Below are 16,466 nucleotides of genomic sequence, written 5' to 3'. Positions count from 1 at the left end.
CTAAATAATAAAAAACATGTGCAGCACTGATGTGGATTCACAGATTAAAGGAGAATTTCACCCACATATTGTCCAAAGATGGTTTTTACATTATCAATCTTTGATATTTATCGATTAATAATCTGTTGCAGTTTGTAAATGGTTGTAAAAAGCTCTTTTATAGGAATTCGAGTATTTGCATTTAATAATGTGGTTTCACTTTATTCAAACAATCAATATAAGAAGAATATAATAAGTTAAATTCACTCTTGTGTTTTATTAACCCTTAAATGAAGTGTGTGTTTTTTCTAACATTCTTGATATAATGCAACCTCAAGTTTTCCTGCTGGACACAAGATGTCTCCTACTTCAGTGTCCATTCTCAGTGTCTGTGCACTGGTGGCTTCAAATTTCTACATCACACTTGTATAAGCTGCATACTGGTCTCATTAGAGGGGGCAACTTGCTCTCTTGTCCCATAACAGGTTAATCTGGAGTCTCAGTCAGGTCCACCTTTGTCGAGTCCGAGTCAAGATTGGGACAGAAACAAAACAATGCTTTTGGCATTGCCGATGAGATGAGTTTTGGCAGGCAGGAATATGATTGTAAGCAACATAGTTACCAGGCTGGTTACTATGGTCGGTGCCTGTTCTTGATGGATTTTGAACCAATACCCATTTTCTGAACAAGTGGGCTTCATTAATGTTTTGTTTTGAAGGAGGAATTCATAAAACTATAGAAAAAACATATATTGCTGGACTTGGGTGAGACCAATGGTCTGAGACAAGTCTGAGCCCCATTTTGAGATTCAAATTACATGGATGGACCAACAGGATTCCACATGTCCAAATGTGTCCAAAAGGGTGTTCAAGGTTTTGTATGTAAACAAATATGAAATCTGGTCTGTTGTAGGGACATTTCCTTCTCATAAACCACCTTCTGCTATATTAACATCCACAGTAATGTTGAGACAAAATGGCCTAAAAAAGTAAATAATAAATCAACTTCGGATCAAGAGTCTTTAGTTGGCGTCTCGTGCTTCACCGTGAAAAACAGAAACACCCAATTAACAGAACTGTTGTTGCCTCTCCGGGGAAACTCATTAATACAGATTCAGAAAGTAACCTTGAAGACTAGCAGGGCACGCGGCACGAGCAACAAAGCAAACAAACAAAACATTCATTTTGTTTTTTTAAGCAAGAAAAATAATTTATTTATAATGATATAATAATTTCATCACATTGGCATTGCATAGCTGCTGAGGGAAGCGTTTTGTGTGTGACGCCACCTCGCAGCTACAGATCACACCACTGGATGGGGCGGGGGAAACAGAGGTTATTCAATACATACACGGAATATTCCTTTAAATATGTCTTTTTCAATGGGGAATAACAAAAATAGAATAATTCCAATAACTCTGTCTGTCTCTCTCTCTCTCTATGTCTCTCTCTAATTATCATCTCTATGTCTTTATAAGCTGCCTGTACAGCCCCTGAATTTGGGGTTAAAATTATGTTTGGGGGTTTGTTTTACTTTGCTTGGAGGCGCAGGAGGGTGGGGTTTACCAGCAGAGGACATCAGTTTTGTGATGCGCAGCATGCCGTACTCCAAAGTACCCCTGAAATGTCTCAACGCTGTAAACCCAACCCCCATCTGGCACTCCTGAAACAAATGCAAGATAACTCTTTGGCCCAAATCTGCAACCATTACCCCTCTTTCGCTGTTGCTCGTTTTCACCCTCTTTCACTCTCTCATGAAGCTGCACCACACTCAAAAAGGGACAGTTTATAGCCAATTAATAGGCTCCAGCAAGGCAAAGTTTTAGTGTGATTAGAAGCTCACCACATGTCCGTGAAACTCAATCAGAGTAGGGTTTGTTGTAGGTCTGGATATCTGTAAACGATACCTTTGAAAACAAGTAACGTGTTAAAGCACCTCATTAAGCCTGGAGAAAACTTCTGGGTGGATGGTTCTTCGACACAACTGATTAAGAACTATATTGCTAACAGTATCCCATTAGGGGAACAGATACTGGTATCGTTATCATTTTGTTTGTTAGTTTGTTGCACCCAAAGCAACAAAAGGGTGACATCTGAAACACTCAACAGCAACAGTTTTCCAAAAAATGAGTTACTAGTAATAGCCACCGGAGCTCCTTGTGAGCATATCTTGGGGATAAACATGTGGCAGGTGTAATTTGGCAGAAAGTAGTTCTCAACTTAATTGAGGTCTGTGGATTACAGTGAGCAGGTTGTTGAAATTGGAGACTTGTATTGCTTTATAATTCATCAAATGTGATGTTCTGGGGCTTTGAGTTGAGCACCACTTTATTATGGTGAGCTAAAGGTAAAATATTAAAGTTTTGCGTTATAGGTAGAGCTCTACCCAAAAACTGAGACCCAAATCGTGACCCCAAAACTACAGGTATGTTTTTTACCTTATTTCATACATTAGTGAATGTTGGCTTGTGAAGCATTAGCTACACTTTGTCTTCTCACTGGACATTGTGTATCTACTTGTGCAGATTACTAAAAGAGAAATTTCTTGACAAATGATGTCGGAAATTAACCGAACTGGATCCAACCCGAACCAAACAAGAAGTTCTTAAACAACAAAATGACCTGAACCTGACACCAAATGTGATACATTCTCTGTTAAGTTCTCAGGTTCTGGGGTCGGGTATCTGCTCTGGTGGTTTTACTAAATATGGACCAGTGTTTTTATTGTAAAGCTTTGCTCCATTTGTAGTAGATTTCTCAATAAAGTAGTGAAATAATTGTTTTGACTACTGTAGTAGCTGTTTTTGTCTTTGACAGATTCTATTCTAGCCTTTTGCAAATACTTGGATAACTTATGGTCGACTGTTTATCTGAAGGGATGTTTGATTTGTTTATGCTGGTCTGGCATTTGGTCTCGTTTTAGGAGCTCTATTCATTATACTAACAAATGACTGTAAACACTTTATTCACATAAGTTTTGGGTTTGGCTTATTCAGATAAACTGTGATATTTCTGTTGGCTTTAGAGGAAATTATCCTTGCATGAACTCCCAAGTGTCCAACTTAACTGATAACTTTTTTCCGCACTGCTTTTATTTATGTCTAAGGTTGCTGTTTTGCTCTTCTGTATCTGTGGAGACTGTAAAATTAAACCAAATTAATTAACGGCCGATCGCGGCACTCTGTACACGCTTCATCACTTTGTGGGGAAGAAAACCGAGAGAGTGAGAGAGAGGGAAAAGCTTTTAACATGATTACTCCTCTGAGTCACACGACAGCTGAGAAGAAGGGAGAGAGGAGGTGAAGGAAAAGATGATGGAATATGTGGTGGTAATCCCCGCATTCAGCAGAATCAAACCTTTGCTCCACACCCTCATTTTCCCTCCTTCCTCTCTTCCCGTACTTGTCCTCCTACAGAAGGGATAATGGATTAAATATTCAATATATTTCTCCTGTCAGCTCTCTTTTCACACTTTATAGAAATGTCATTTTTAATATAATACGTTGTCAACATATCTGATTAGTAATTATCTACAGATATTTCTTGGAGGCAGAGCTGCTCTTTGGGCTCAAATATTCTCATAGGTTTGGTTAAATCTCAAATGGCAGAGGCTGTTTTAGGGAACCAGATTTCCAGAAGAGCTGAGGCTTCAACCAAATACACTGAGGGCCAATTTTCCCATGATCAGTAAGTTTGTTGTTAGTAGAAGTAAAAAGTAGCAAAAATATGGCACCAAGTTGGCAGTAATGTCCCAGCAGGTTCTTTGGCCCCGCCTATTGATGATTTAATAACCAATGAGATTATTTCTGCATCTTAGAAATATTTGTAAAAACTACACAAAAATGATATGTTCTTCTCAATATTAAATGATTGTATTTTCCCACAAAAGGGACCGTTTTTTCTACCAGTATACCCATATGTTTCTTTGTTTGTTTGTACCCACTTACTTCCATATTAAAACTGTCGAACCAAATGTGCCATGTTGACGATATCTGCCATCTGTCTACTCAAGGAACAAGTGAAACAACACTGTGGTTTGTTGAGCCTGAACACACGCTGAAAGTGACACATTTTTACGCCAACATTTTTAGATGCACGCGGTGTCTACACACCACATACTACTTTTTAACAAGAAACTATTCCTGTTATTATTGTGCTGACACAACACTCTGTCCTAACACTGTACTCGTATCTCTCTGTTCCCACTCTGTTTTGAACAAAATCTGTGGGTTTAGTAGCGGTCCTCCCTTCCAGCTTCACTTATCTGATCTCAGATATGTGATTGCTCAGAGGGATATTGCTCTAAAGAGGAAAAATATCACTGCACTGCCACTACTCTGCATACCTGTATATGAATGCAGATTTGGGCAAATATTTGTTTGGTAAATACTGAAGATATGTGAGGCACGCGTCATTGGTAACACCAGATTTCTAGACTTTTCTTTACAGGTCAGATTAAACATAAAATGCTCCCTTTTACACCTGCACTGTTATTTTGACCAGATTTAGCAAAGGTTGTGTTTGTATGTGTACCAGCAAGGCAGCTGACATTAAAAAATAATAAAATAAAATAAAAATAAAAACACAGTAGGCGCTGCAGCAACACGCCCATAATTCAGTATACAAGGCAAACAAACACAGAGTTTTATAGGTTTATCTTTTTTTCATTCACTAAATATTTAAAACAAGCGTCACTTGACTAGTCATCATAAATGGTGATAATTTATGCATTTTTAAAATCTTCATCTTTTTTTTCTCAGGGTGATGGAATACCTGAAGGACTGTTGTAGGGAAGAGAGATGTGTGTGAAGGAGTTTTTTTTTTACTCTCCTCTTGTTATGTGTGGCTCCTCCTTTCCAAACCACTAGGGGGAGCTCTGACTCAATAGCACCGAGGGATAGTTTGCCGACTTGGCGTCAAGAGATGAAAGGTTCCCTCCTCCCGCCAAATGGTCCATCCATGCAGGGGATAAGTCAGGTGTTAGAGCTGAACCACTGCTAATCCAAAGTTCTCAGACCGTCCACACAGTGATCAGGAACTGAGGGTCGGTCAGGGGGTCAAAGACCACAGGGTGTTTCGTTCACAGTCCAAAAGGCAAGGTTCTTTATGCAAAAACACATTCAAACCCTGCCTGTCTCCGTGTTTGTGCACAGATCCATTCATTCATCCCTTCATGTTAATTCCATGTTACATGGATAGTCAAAAGGAAGGTAAAGAAAAAGTATAAAAACTCAGAGAACAAGAAATAGAGAAGGCAGAAGATAAGCGTTGATAGAAAGATGTTTTTTGCACTCTCAAACTAAGCACAGCATCTATTTTCTTAACAGTCATTCATTGACATTCATCCGGTGTCGTGTCGTCTGCCGAGCTCAGATGCATAGACTGAATGCAGAGAGGTGGAGAGGAGGAAGAGAGAGAAAATGGGGGAGGGTCGGGGACTGAGGAAAGGATGTAGAGGTTAAAAGAGGAAGGGAGGTGGGCAGTGGTGGGACGATAGAGAACGAGGAAAAGGGACAGAGAGGCGATGCTACGTGTAGAAACAGAGATAGGTTGTAGTATATAGGGGGGGAAAGAGAGAGTGTGCTACTGTATGCGCCAGAAGAGAGGTTACAGGAGAGAGAAAGAGAGAGATGATGCTGTATGCAGAGACAGATGGAGGGTGTGCTCCAGCAGTGATGAAAGGAGGAGAGGAACGAGTGGAAAGGAGGAGGATGGCACACACCGCCAACCTCACCTCTGAGATGAAAGAGACAGAGTGTGAAAACGTGCACAGAGGAGGGCAAAACAAAACTATTCGGCCCCATAACGTCACTCTGCGACACTGCGGACAGTCTCCCAATTCTCTGGCTGGAGCTGTGGTGCCCTGGTGGGGTTCTAATGTCCCACGACTCCCTCATTCCAGAATTCCAAACTGTACCAGTCATTCCAGAATCCTTTGGGTTCTGGAATCCTTTTGATTGTGTAATCCATTGGTTCCCGATATACTCTTGCTTCCGGAATCCTGTTAGTTCCAGAATGCTGTTGGTTCCGGAATCCCATCGGGTTCCAGAATCCCTCTAGTTCCGTAATGTGTGAGCGTAAGGGGGGGCTGCTTCGGTCATTCTAATCCCAAGAAAAAAGGGAGTGGGAGTGCGGGGTGACGATGCACACACAAACACACACACACACACACACACATTCACACACACAAATATGTGCCAGTCCAAATATGCACATGTAGTGAGGACACAAAAAATGCCAAACACGTAAACAGTCACATGTACGTGCACTCTCTCTTTCTCCCACTTTGTTCTTGGCACTTCCCTCTAAACACACACATGAACACACACGAACACGCACAAGCGCACGCACAAGCATACACACCGTTAGGTCCCCTCTGGTCTGTTTGTAGTTTTTAACAGTCCTTTGGTCCCGTCACCAGAGACCAAGATGAATAAAAACCCTGTTTAATAACCAGGCCTGCTTCATACTCTCCGTACAGAAACTCCACAGGCAAGATTTCATCTCCACACACACTCGTATGAACACACATTGGATAGGTCTGTTCTGTTTATCTTCCATGGTATTACTCTGTAGTCCTTTGTGTGTGTGTTTGAGTGTGTGTTTTCCCTCCATTGTGTGGGCAGTTTGTAGTCCAAGCTGCTTGCTGCTCTGTACACTATTTTTAGTCTTTGTGTCTGCACATGATATTCGTTGATAGATGCGTGACATTTGACTTTGTACATGATACGTACAGTACAATCCAATTATACATGTACAGTATATGGCCATCTAGCATGTGTAGAAAAAATATACGATAAAACAAAGACAGAAAAAATAATGATTGATGAGTGTCTCGAGAATTAAATGTAGCAACGCAAAGGCTGCGCCATGTAAACGACCTCCAACGCCAAGTTAAAAGAAAAGTGCTTGCGTTCCAAAATTGTTGTCCATTTGCTGGGTGCTTCTGTGGAATGTTTTGTGAAGGTCCACGTTCGTGTTCCTAGCACGAGCAACAAAAGCTGTGACATGCTCATGCCTCATCTTTGGCGAAAAGCCGCCATGTGGTTTCTCTTCGTAAATCCTGCGCTTCGTCCGTCCAATCAGAATGTTGTGTTTTCTGAGAATGGCTGTGCTGATGCTTGCTATGGTATTGCATTTACCATAAGACACAGTCATTATGTCCAAGGTTTTTTTTTGACATATTTGCTTCCTCATGCGCTTCATCACACCATTAATAATTTACACTTCAATTTATGTTGGTCTACAGGTGTCTGTGCTGTAGTGCTACTGCTTGGAGGGTTTTGGTCGAATCGTAGACGAATCATTTGGAAGTCTGAAATCTTTTGTATTTTATTCCATTTATTTAATGGACTCATTTGATTACTGATCCTCTGTGGTATCCTAGTGGATTAGTATAATGGGTTTCAAATTCATATACATTGTCATCATCAGGGACTCTTGTTGTCTTCATCCACAAGGACTCTAGAGTAAAGATATCCACTGTATATCCTTATATTCCTATCCCATCCATCTATTGACTCAGCTTCTACACTGACAGATCCCTTGAGAAAAACACGCTGCAGTGTTTAGGCACAACCTTAAAACCTTCAGCTTTCATTGAAAATCTAGTGAGAACAAAGTTTGCTCTCCACAGGTTTTTCACTTTCCTACAGGGACCGGTTTGGCAGGGAACAATGGTGCTTCAACCATGGGAGGGACCATTTTGTCCAAAAATGTACTCCAATTTCATTGGACAGTGCAAATGGTCAATCAGTAGTTGGAGCGATCCAGTTGGACACGTCAGTCAGATGGCCCCATCTGCAAATTGAAGAATTAGTTGGTAGCTTTGTCAACAGCAAACGGACCTAGTTAACGTCCGTTAACAATACTTCATTGATCGTTGGGTTTGCCATTCCCGGATACCGCGTCTCCTCCCTCACCAGATGTCGACGAGGTGGTTGAAAACTCTGTGACCCGTCGTGCCAGAGGGTTTGTGCTTTTAAGAAGCTCCATAGCGGAGACTCTGGCTCCTCCGCTGGAAGACTTGCTGCCTTTCTTCTGAAGCAGGGCCATGAAGTTCTCATTGCGGGAGCTCGACCTCTGACTGCTGCCTAAAGTTAGATTTCGGAGGTCGCTACCGCTGGTGCTGTGCTTCACCGGGGACACGAGGCTCTGGCGGCTGCCGAAGGAGTCTGACGGCTCCTTACGACCTAGAACCTTTCGCTTGGACCTGGGCAAAGAGAAAGAGAAGGCTATTAGTAAAGGTAGAGAATTGAACAAACAAGCACATTTAAGTTACCCACCATTTGCAACTGTTTCAATTTTAAATTTACTCTTCAAGCCAAATGAGTCAGATTTTTATTTATACAATATAAAACACGTAAATACAGAGGGGACCCCATCCTTTCTTGTAAGAGATGAAAACATTGACTCCTGTTCTTCCTTTTCCCCTCCTCACTTTTTCTTGTCAGCCTTTCAAGCTATTTTCAGCATCATGCAAGGTAAAATCATGAACACTTGTTGCTTAGAGACTAGCTTTCTTGTGATTCTGTGCATGGGTGTGAGAGAGAGATTCTGAAAAAGGGACAAAATAAGAGCCACTGGTCGTGCAGTAACCCACTATACATGTAGCCGTTGCTAGGGAACCTTATGCTCCGTCCGCCTCACACCTTTTGAACAAGACAATACGGCTTTCGTCACATGCTCTGGTTTATAATAAGCTGGCAGGAAAGCTCGGTGTTGGCTGAAACCATTTGTGCTGCAAGAAATCAGTGTGTACTGTCAGACAAGACTGTAATGCACTTTTTAATCTTTTAACAGCCTTTTGAGGACTACTGCTTGTAAAAACAATAGTATTGTATTGTATGTGTAAAATATGAATTGTATGTATATTGTGCAAACCTGTGAATAATAGTGAATAGGTCTTCGGTGGTGTGTGTTGCAGGTGTGCTAGCCAACAAGTCGTCATCTGTTTCCTCTGCGATATGGAGTACCGTCTTCTCATTGGCTGCAGAGTCATCTGAGCAAGGCAGAGAAATCATAGACATCATGTTAAAATTCATTTTATACATCATATTCGTACTTTTCTACTGACTTTGCGGTTGTTTTCCTGAAGCGAATATTCATAATACATGTGTATGTCCCTTGAAATTAAAGTAAATCTGACTCAGTTACATACAGAATCAGGTAATAATTAGATAATAATGATAAATGTCATCTTCACTGTTAATAACAGTGGGAACCACTCTGTGTTTTGATTTGGTCCAATTTTACAGCAATTGGGCTTGATTTGCTTCAAACATGAGAAATCTCCTCTGGCAGAATCAGGAGGTTACGCATCAAACGCAGCAGGGAAGGAACCCAATCAAAGGTAGCAGCTCAGACAGGCTACCATTAAACACATGCATATAAAAGCTTCTGTCAAAATACTAAGATAAAACTGTATTTATCATCACAATATGTGCTATACTGGGTGTCTGGTAGAGCTTATTTCATTAACCTTGCTATTAAAGTACTCTCTTTTTTCAACCTAGTCTTGAAAGTAGACAGACACAGTGAAACACCAAAATGAACTCACTGCTAGCTAACGACATGATTAATATTCTGTACCTATAATATGGAAAAGAAAGCTGTATGGATGGACACCGTTAGCCATATTTTGCCATAAATGTGAAGGTTTAGTACACACTTGAGCACACAGATGGAGCAAGAGTGACGTTGTAATCTTTTTATTTCACCGTGAAATGGGATCACATTGGAATCCATTGCAACTGCTGTGATTCTAAGCTAGCTACAGCTGCGCCTCTGCAAAAGACAAAGCTACAAACCTTTTAAAATCACCTTTCGAGCCCTCGGGGTAAGAATTCGCTTCTCAAAACATGAGCTTTTGGTGAGGTACTAATATTTCATGTTTCTTCAACTCTGTCAGTGTCTTTTAAATGTTTAAAGTAATGTTAGAGTTACAGTTTAGTTGTGAGAGCATGAGTCTGTAAAGTACATGTTTAATAGACAAAAACATGCTGAATAATGCCTGATCTGACTTTATTTCTAAATATCTTGTGACCCTAGTCTGGACACATTTCTGAAACCCTCTCTTGAGACATACCTGCCCCAATGCCAGTGCTGGCCATTTTCCCTCCCAGCTCTGTGAGGGAGGAATCCTGCAAAGATGACTCTTTTGAACTCTCCTCATCTGTTTCCAAGTGGTTCTCATCTTGCTCTGGCATATCGGGAACACTAGGAGTACTGGGAAACTCTTCAGGCGAAAATGCTCCTATCGGAGACCGAAGACCAACAGGGCTGTCGGTCTGTGGCGTCTGTCGTTCTGTGCTGCCATTGGTCGAGGAGTGGGTCGATGAGGGAAGAAGCAGGACATTTGGCTTCTTGGGGACTGGTGGTGGAACCTGGAACATTTTTAATATCAAATCAGTATGGCAATAATTCTGAGGACAAGTTCTTAAAAATGAGGACATTGATTACCTTACACCACAAGGATACCGCTAAAATGTGTAGCATTTTCTGAAAGATGTCTGCCTCACCTTGGGTTTCTTTTTGTCTGACAGCTCTGCCAGACAGGAGATTGTCATCCTTGTGGGAAGTGTCTTGCTCTTGTCCTGAAGCTCTGGGGCCTCCTGGTTACTGCAGGGAGAGGGGAGTGAGCCTCCGTCCCCAGGACCAAGACGGATCTCTGGGTCTGCCTCAAATTCAGGCTCCATTACTGGATCTTCCAGGAGAGGCTGGGGGTCTGGAAGAGGAGGGAGATCAAAGAGGGATTGGGAGTGGGGGAGGAATGGATGGTCGCAGGCAGTTTGTGGAGCTGTGATAGAATCTGGGAGAACGCAGGGACTTGTGGGAGTCTGTGGTATAGGTTTTTTGGGTTTGGGCTTTTTCATTACTTTATATATGTTGCCTAGGGGCACAGGCCGGTCCACAGGTGAGCCAGGAGGTGAGTCAAGGGCTTGGGGAGAAGTGGAGGAGGGGGAAGGAGACTTGAGGAGGAGGTTTAGGGGCCGCTTGGGCAACGGGGGCTTGACAGCGACGGGTGGTTTGGGTTTTGGTAGGGTGGGTGGCGGGCTGGGATCCTCGCCTAGGTCTCGCCCATGCTGTTCTTCTTCGATGGTGTCAGACGCTCCATCAGGGCAATCCTCCAAATCACCACGAGAGACAGAGCGAAGCCGAATAGTCTTCAGCTCATTCTGGGTAACCACAGGCAATGCCTGTGACGAGCTGGGGCTGATTTTTCCCGGTTTTGCCGCTGTTGAGGTGTCAGAATGCCGTCTGCTGGCCTTTTGCTTTGGCTTGATTGATGAAAGCTCCAGATGTGCATTCCCAGGCATCTCAAAGGACAATCTAGACCTTGCAGCCGGGTCCTTGGGTGATGGTAGCGATGATTTCCTTTCTGGGATCTTCGGCCGCAACTTGCATCCTAATGTCCCTAATGTCCCTGTTGTCCCTACTGTCCCGTGACCTGCCATATGACTGAGTGGAACAGTTGGGGTGGGAGTCTCTGACTGGCTGGAATAGCCACTTGATGGGGACATAAGTCCTGGGGGTTTGAAGGGCGAGGATGCTTTGATGTCAGTTTCCATGGAGAGCTGTGAGGGTGAGGTGGCTCTGGAGGTGGAGGGAGAATCAAGCAGTGACTCTGAGCTGCCTCTGACTTTCATACATTCAATCACGGTGGTACCTGTTGCTGTGCTGGAGCCTGATAGAGATCTGGAGAAGAGAAAAGAGAAAAACTCAATGTATTTGTAGAAGGAGAGAAAGAATACTTAATTATAAAATTAATAAGACATGTTTAAACCGGAGCAAATAAAACACTAAAATAGTTTCATTATGTACCTGTAAGGGTCATTCTTCCACTCTCCCAGCTGCCAGTGAGTAGGGAAGGTCAGCTCTGTCTCTCCCTCCCTGTCTGGAGCCTGGACCTCCAGGCTAGGAGGTCCATCAGGCCCACCATGGACCAGCTCCCGCTCACTAACACTGGGTTTAGAGGAGGAGGTTGAGCTGGGCAGGAGGAAATCGGGCTGGAAGTCTGGGAAATGATCTCTGGGTATGTGCAGACTCTTTGGTCGGCCATCCCGGTAAAGACCACTGTCATGGTGGATTCTCCCCTCAGCTTCTCCGAGGTTCTTCATGAGAGAGACGCTCCTCACAGGAGGTGGCGGCTTGCGCTTGGATTTCTTAAGTGAGATGGAGCGGGAGCGCAGGCGCAAACGGCCATCCGCACTATAATCTGAAGCTGTGACAGAGATTGTGTCTGTGGTACTGGCACTGTCTTCGGAGCTCCCTCTAGGGTAGAGAAGGGCGTAGTTCTCACTCAAACCTAGGAAGTTATGATGCTGTTGTTGGTGGTCAGTTATTGCCATAGCATTCCCATTCCCTGTAGATAAGATGTTCCCATCCGGCTGGCCTAAACCACCTTCTGTAAAGCAGAAGGAACCAGAATCCGTGGGCGTAGAAAGGGAACGCTCCCGGAACTTGAAGGCATTCGCTGCTGCTATGGAACGTGCCGACCTCTCCCGCCCTCTCGCCGTCTCCCCAACTCCCCCTCCCCCTCCTCCTCCTCCTCTCCCTCCGTCTGCAGCAGCCCCTTCTGTCTCACTCCGCTTGCCCATCATCGCTGCTGCCAGTGAAATCCCTGGCATGGTATTCCCTCCTCTCCCAGAAAGGTTTGTCACTGACGTAAATGAACTGGAATGTGAGCTCGCAGACTGTCCTGAGCTCACCAACATCACCCCGTCATGCGTCCCTCCTCCTGCTTTACCGATGATGCTGTGCTGTTTGGGTGGAACGGCGGGGCCTTTGTTCATGCTGTAATTGTAAGGCTCATTCCACGCTCCAGGAGAAAAGGTGGAGCCCTTAGGTCCGTTCCAGGAAGCAGAGGGTGTGTTTGAGCACAGCAGCCCAGAGTGGTCCATAGTTCCTGGGTGAAGTTGGTTGGGGGCACGCTGCTCCAAAGTGGTATCTGTGGAGGAGACGGGGAAAGAGGGAGAATTAATACAACTAAACTCATCAAGGGCAGCTGTTGCTCAGGAGGTAGAGTGGGTCGTCCACTAATCAGAAGGTTGACAGTTCGATCCCTGGCTCCTCCATCTGCATGTTGAAGTGTCCCAAATTGCTCCCATTGGTTTTTGACTGTGTGTGTGAATGATGAGCAGTTGGCACCTTGAATGGCAGCCTCTGCCATCAGTGTATGAATGGGTGAATGTGACATGTAGTGTAAAGCACTTTGAGTGGTTAGAAGACTACTGTAGAAAGATGCTATAAAAATGTCCATCTCACCATAAATACTCCACTGCTTCTATCTAGCTGAACATTTGGACTTTATGGCAGATACAACCCCCTAAAAAAATTTAAATATAAAGTTAAGAACAGAGTTTATCACCCTTGACAGCATGAAGTTCACTGTCCGATAAAAGCAATATGTCCTTTAGACACAATACACGCTCTCTAGTTGCCAGTAAACTTATATCTATTCCCTGAAAGGAAGTTATAGACTCATGCTGTCAGCAAAAAACTTATTTTCAAAGACTTTGGTCAAAGACATTCAGACAATAAACAAAGGAAAACATCTTTAAGATTCATTGCATTCAGTTTAATATGTGAATGTTGGCTCTTTTATGTTTGTATTTTGACTTATGCCTTTGGGTTAATTATTAAATGACTTTATTCTTATGATTTGACCCATTTTGTGATTTGTTATTAAAGGCTGTGGATAAAGTATAAAGAGGCCATGGTCTGCAGTGAATCAGGATTTAAAATAAGGTTAGAAAATGATTGGACTGGGTCACGGAACAAATTAAATAAATGTTGTACCATTAAAGTTTATCTTCAAATCTTTCAATCAAAATCAATTGAAATCCTTTTTTTTTTAAATGTCAGACACATGTTTAGACAATCTGCCTTTTCTCACTTGTCCACAATTAAGGCCTTATTCAGGTTAAACTGTTTACATGAACCCTTCATACCCTGCGATTGAGCATCCCTGTTGCAGTGAATAAACCAATTAGGCATGAAAAGATCCTGGCTGCCGGCAACACAGTCCTTAACTGAGCAAAAACAGATTACTGCAAATATAAGGGAAATAAATTATTAAACTCAGCATTAATCTGTTAAATTCAAAATTTGGTAGAAGAAAAGGAGAAATCAAAGTGATTAAGATGTAAAGTAGAAAAGGAAGCTGACATGGTCCCATTTCTGCCTTCTCCCAAGGTATCAAATGAAAAATGATGTCAATCAAATCTGCAAACATCTTTTACTTTTTACTAAAAACGCCAGCAGAGTTTTGGCCGACATTGGAGTTTAATGAGTGGAGATATTTAATTTTGTGGTGACTTTCTCCTTTCGTGTCCCTTTTTTCTGCCCTTGGCTGAATGCGGTGTGCAGTTTACATGAGTGGTAACAAGATCTGCGCCATGGGAGCGCGAGAAAGAAGAAACTGGGAAGACATTAGAGGAGGGTAAGAGCTTCCCCTTAATGGCCACACACACACACACCTGCAGGTAAGGTTGTGTCGAGGTCAGAGTGCGTCTTCCTCAGGGGGAGGTTCTGGTGGAAGGTGTCCGTTACAGGTTCCAGGGAGCGGGGCTGGTGGGGGAAGGGGTCCCCTGGAGAGGGGGATGGGGATGGGGAGTGCTGGAGGAGGTCGACACCGTGGAATTTCCCTCCTCCCCCTTCACCTGAAGGAGAAACAGAGGAACACGGGGGTCAGTGAGAGGAAGGGGACAGTAATTATACTTGACACACAGTAAATTCAATAAAACACTAAATCCAATCATGTTGTTGACATGGCGGCGAGTATTAGATTATGACTCTGAATAAACCCAGCTTGTCTCACTCAGGTTAAAATTTATTTTTGTGAGAGATGGACCAAGACAGACACAACTTGTAAGTAAGTAACTGCATTTGAATAGCATGTAATAACGTGGCTTAGACTTTCTGAAATACATTTGAAATCACACTGTGGATAAGTGCAATGTCAAAATGTATTAACTTCACATAACAATGCATGGTAAAAAGACAAAGTAAGAGCATAGTACATAATACATTTCCACAGCACTTATTCTACTAGTTCAACAATATATTATCATTCTCACCAATCTACTGCTTTTTCTTTCCAACAAAAAAATCGTTTTGATTCAATATTTATTTACAATCACTTCCACTTTGCTGTGTTTTAGGATTGTAGTTAAAACTCCACACTTCCTGCAGATGATTCACAATAAAACACCACAAGGAAAAGTAGCAAATATGCCCATTAAACTGTTGGAATACTGAAAAATATGTGCATTATAGTAGTCATTCAGTCCCAACCTGGCCTACTGTGTATATTTTTGGAAAAACTTATGCCTTATGCCTCTATCATAGGATAAGATCAGAGGATAAGGGCACCATTAACAGCCTCGTTCTGCATTAGGTACGACAATGGCCAAGTATCAGGGAGAAGGAAACACTGAATTTGTCAAAAAAGAAGCCTAAAAAGACATAATACAGACAGAATTGGATTAAAAGTTGCTAAAAATATCAGGAAAAGTAATCTCAGACGCAATATTAACAGGAAATAATGCACTCGTTGATAGAAAAGGGGTCTGATGCTCATAGATCAACAGGTTTGTGTGAAGTACGTGTCACCGAAGCCGACAAAGAGTAAATTAAACTGATGTTAACTACACGCTCGAATAGCCACACTAAACCTAGATGTTTATGTTCTACATTTTCCGCAGTCATCTTTTAATCCAGAGTGACTTACAGCAGATGCTACCAAGAAACCTGCTGTTCTGTTGTACTTCCGTCCTGTCTCGTCTGGGCTGACAGTAATCCAATGAGTCATCTGAGGCAGCAGGTACCTACTTGATTACCTCAATGACATGCAGTGCAGCGTCTCTCCCGGCTGCATAACTCAGTCAGGCTTCTATTAAGCCATCATCAGCCTTGTTTTATAGCGACAGTCATATCGGATGCAGTCTACTGCTAAAATTTATGTCCTACAACAAAAATGATGCCATTCAATGAAGTTTTAGTTTCCTCCATGAGTGAAGACTGGGATGTTAAATCAGACAGACAGGAAACACACACACACACAGTAAAATCAATGAGGAAAAACAGAAAATGAATCAAATGAAGTTGGATCGATGAAAAGGTGTACTGGCATTGGGCCAACAGTACCAAAACAAACCGAGTTAAAGGAACAATACAGTATTTATTGTACAACCACTGACTTTAATGGGCCACATTAAGAAAAATACAGCAAAATACAGATCTCCTGCTCTTTTTGTTTCTTCATGAATCAAACATTGTATTGTCAAATTCAACGACTGCTTAGTTTTGCAAGCCGTGAACCAATGTGACGATGAATGGAGAATAAAAACAAAGTGTAGGAAACAGTGTGTGACTTTCCATTAAGTCAATAGGCTTTGTTTCTCTACCTGTCTGTCTACCTGTTTGTGCGTCTGTCTTCTTGTTGCCTCTCAAGGGGTTTGCAGTCACAAATGACTCCCCCCCCCC

General features: G+C 42.6%; 1 protein-coding gene across 1 annotated transcript in view; it reads right to left on the bottom strand.

Moving 5' to 3' along the window:
• Positions 1-2,151: 2,151 nt before the first annotated feature.
• The window catches only part of nhsl2 (NHS-like 2), a gene marked incomplete at its 5' end in the record, with an annotated part of 27,878 nt that continues 13,563 nt past the window's right edge, over positions 2,152-16,466 (bottom strand). The window contains 6 exon segments of the mRNA XM_035675017.1: positions 2,152-8,190; positions 8,862-8,979; positions 10,066-10,363; positions 10,499-11,675; positions 11,802-12,927; positions 14,459-14,641. Coding sequence (XP_035530910.1) covers positions 7,851-8,190; positions 8,862-8,979; positions 10,066-10,363; positions 10,499-11,675; positions 11,802-12,927; positions 14,459-14,641 — 3,242 coding nt within the window.

Source organism: Morone saxatilis, unplaced genomic scaffold, assembly GCF_004916995.1.
Source record: "Morone saxatilis isolate NCDOM2014 unplaced genomic scaffold, NCSU_SB_2.0 Contig4, whole genome shotgun sequence".
Classification (NCBI taxonomy): domain Eukaryota; kingdom Metazoa; phylum Chordata; class Actinopteri; family Moronidae; genus Morone; species Morone saxatilis.
The sequence above is the reverse complement of the archived record's forward strand: the minus strand, read 5'-3'. Positions and strand labels throughout refer to the sequence as shown.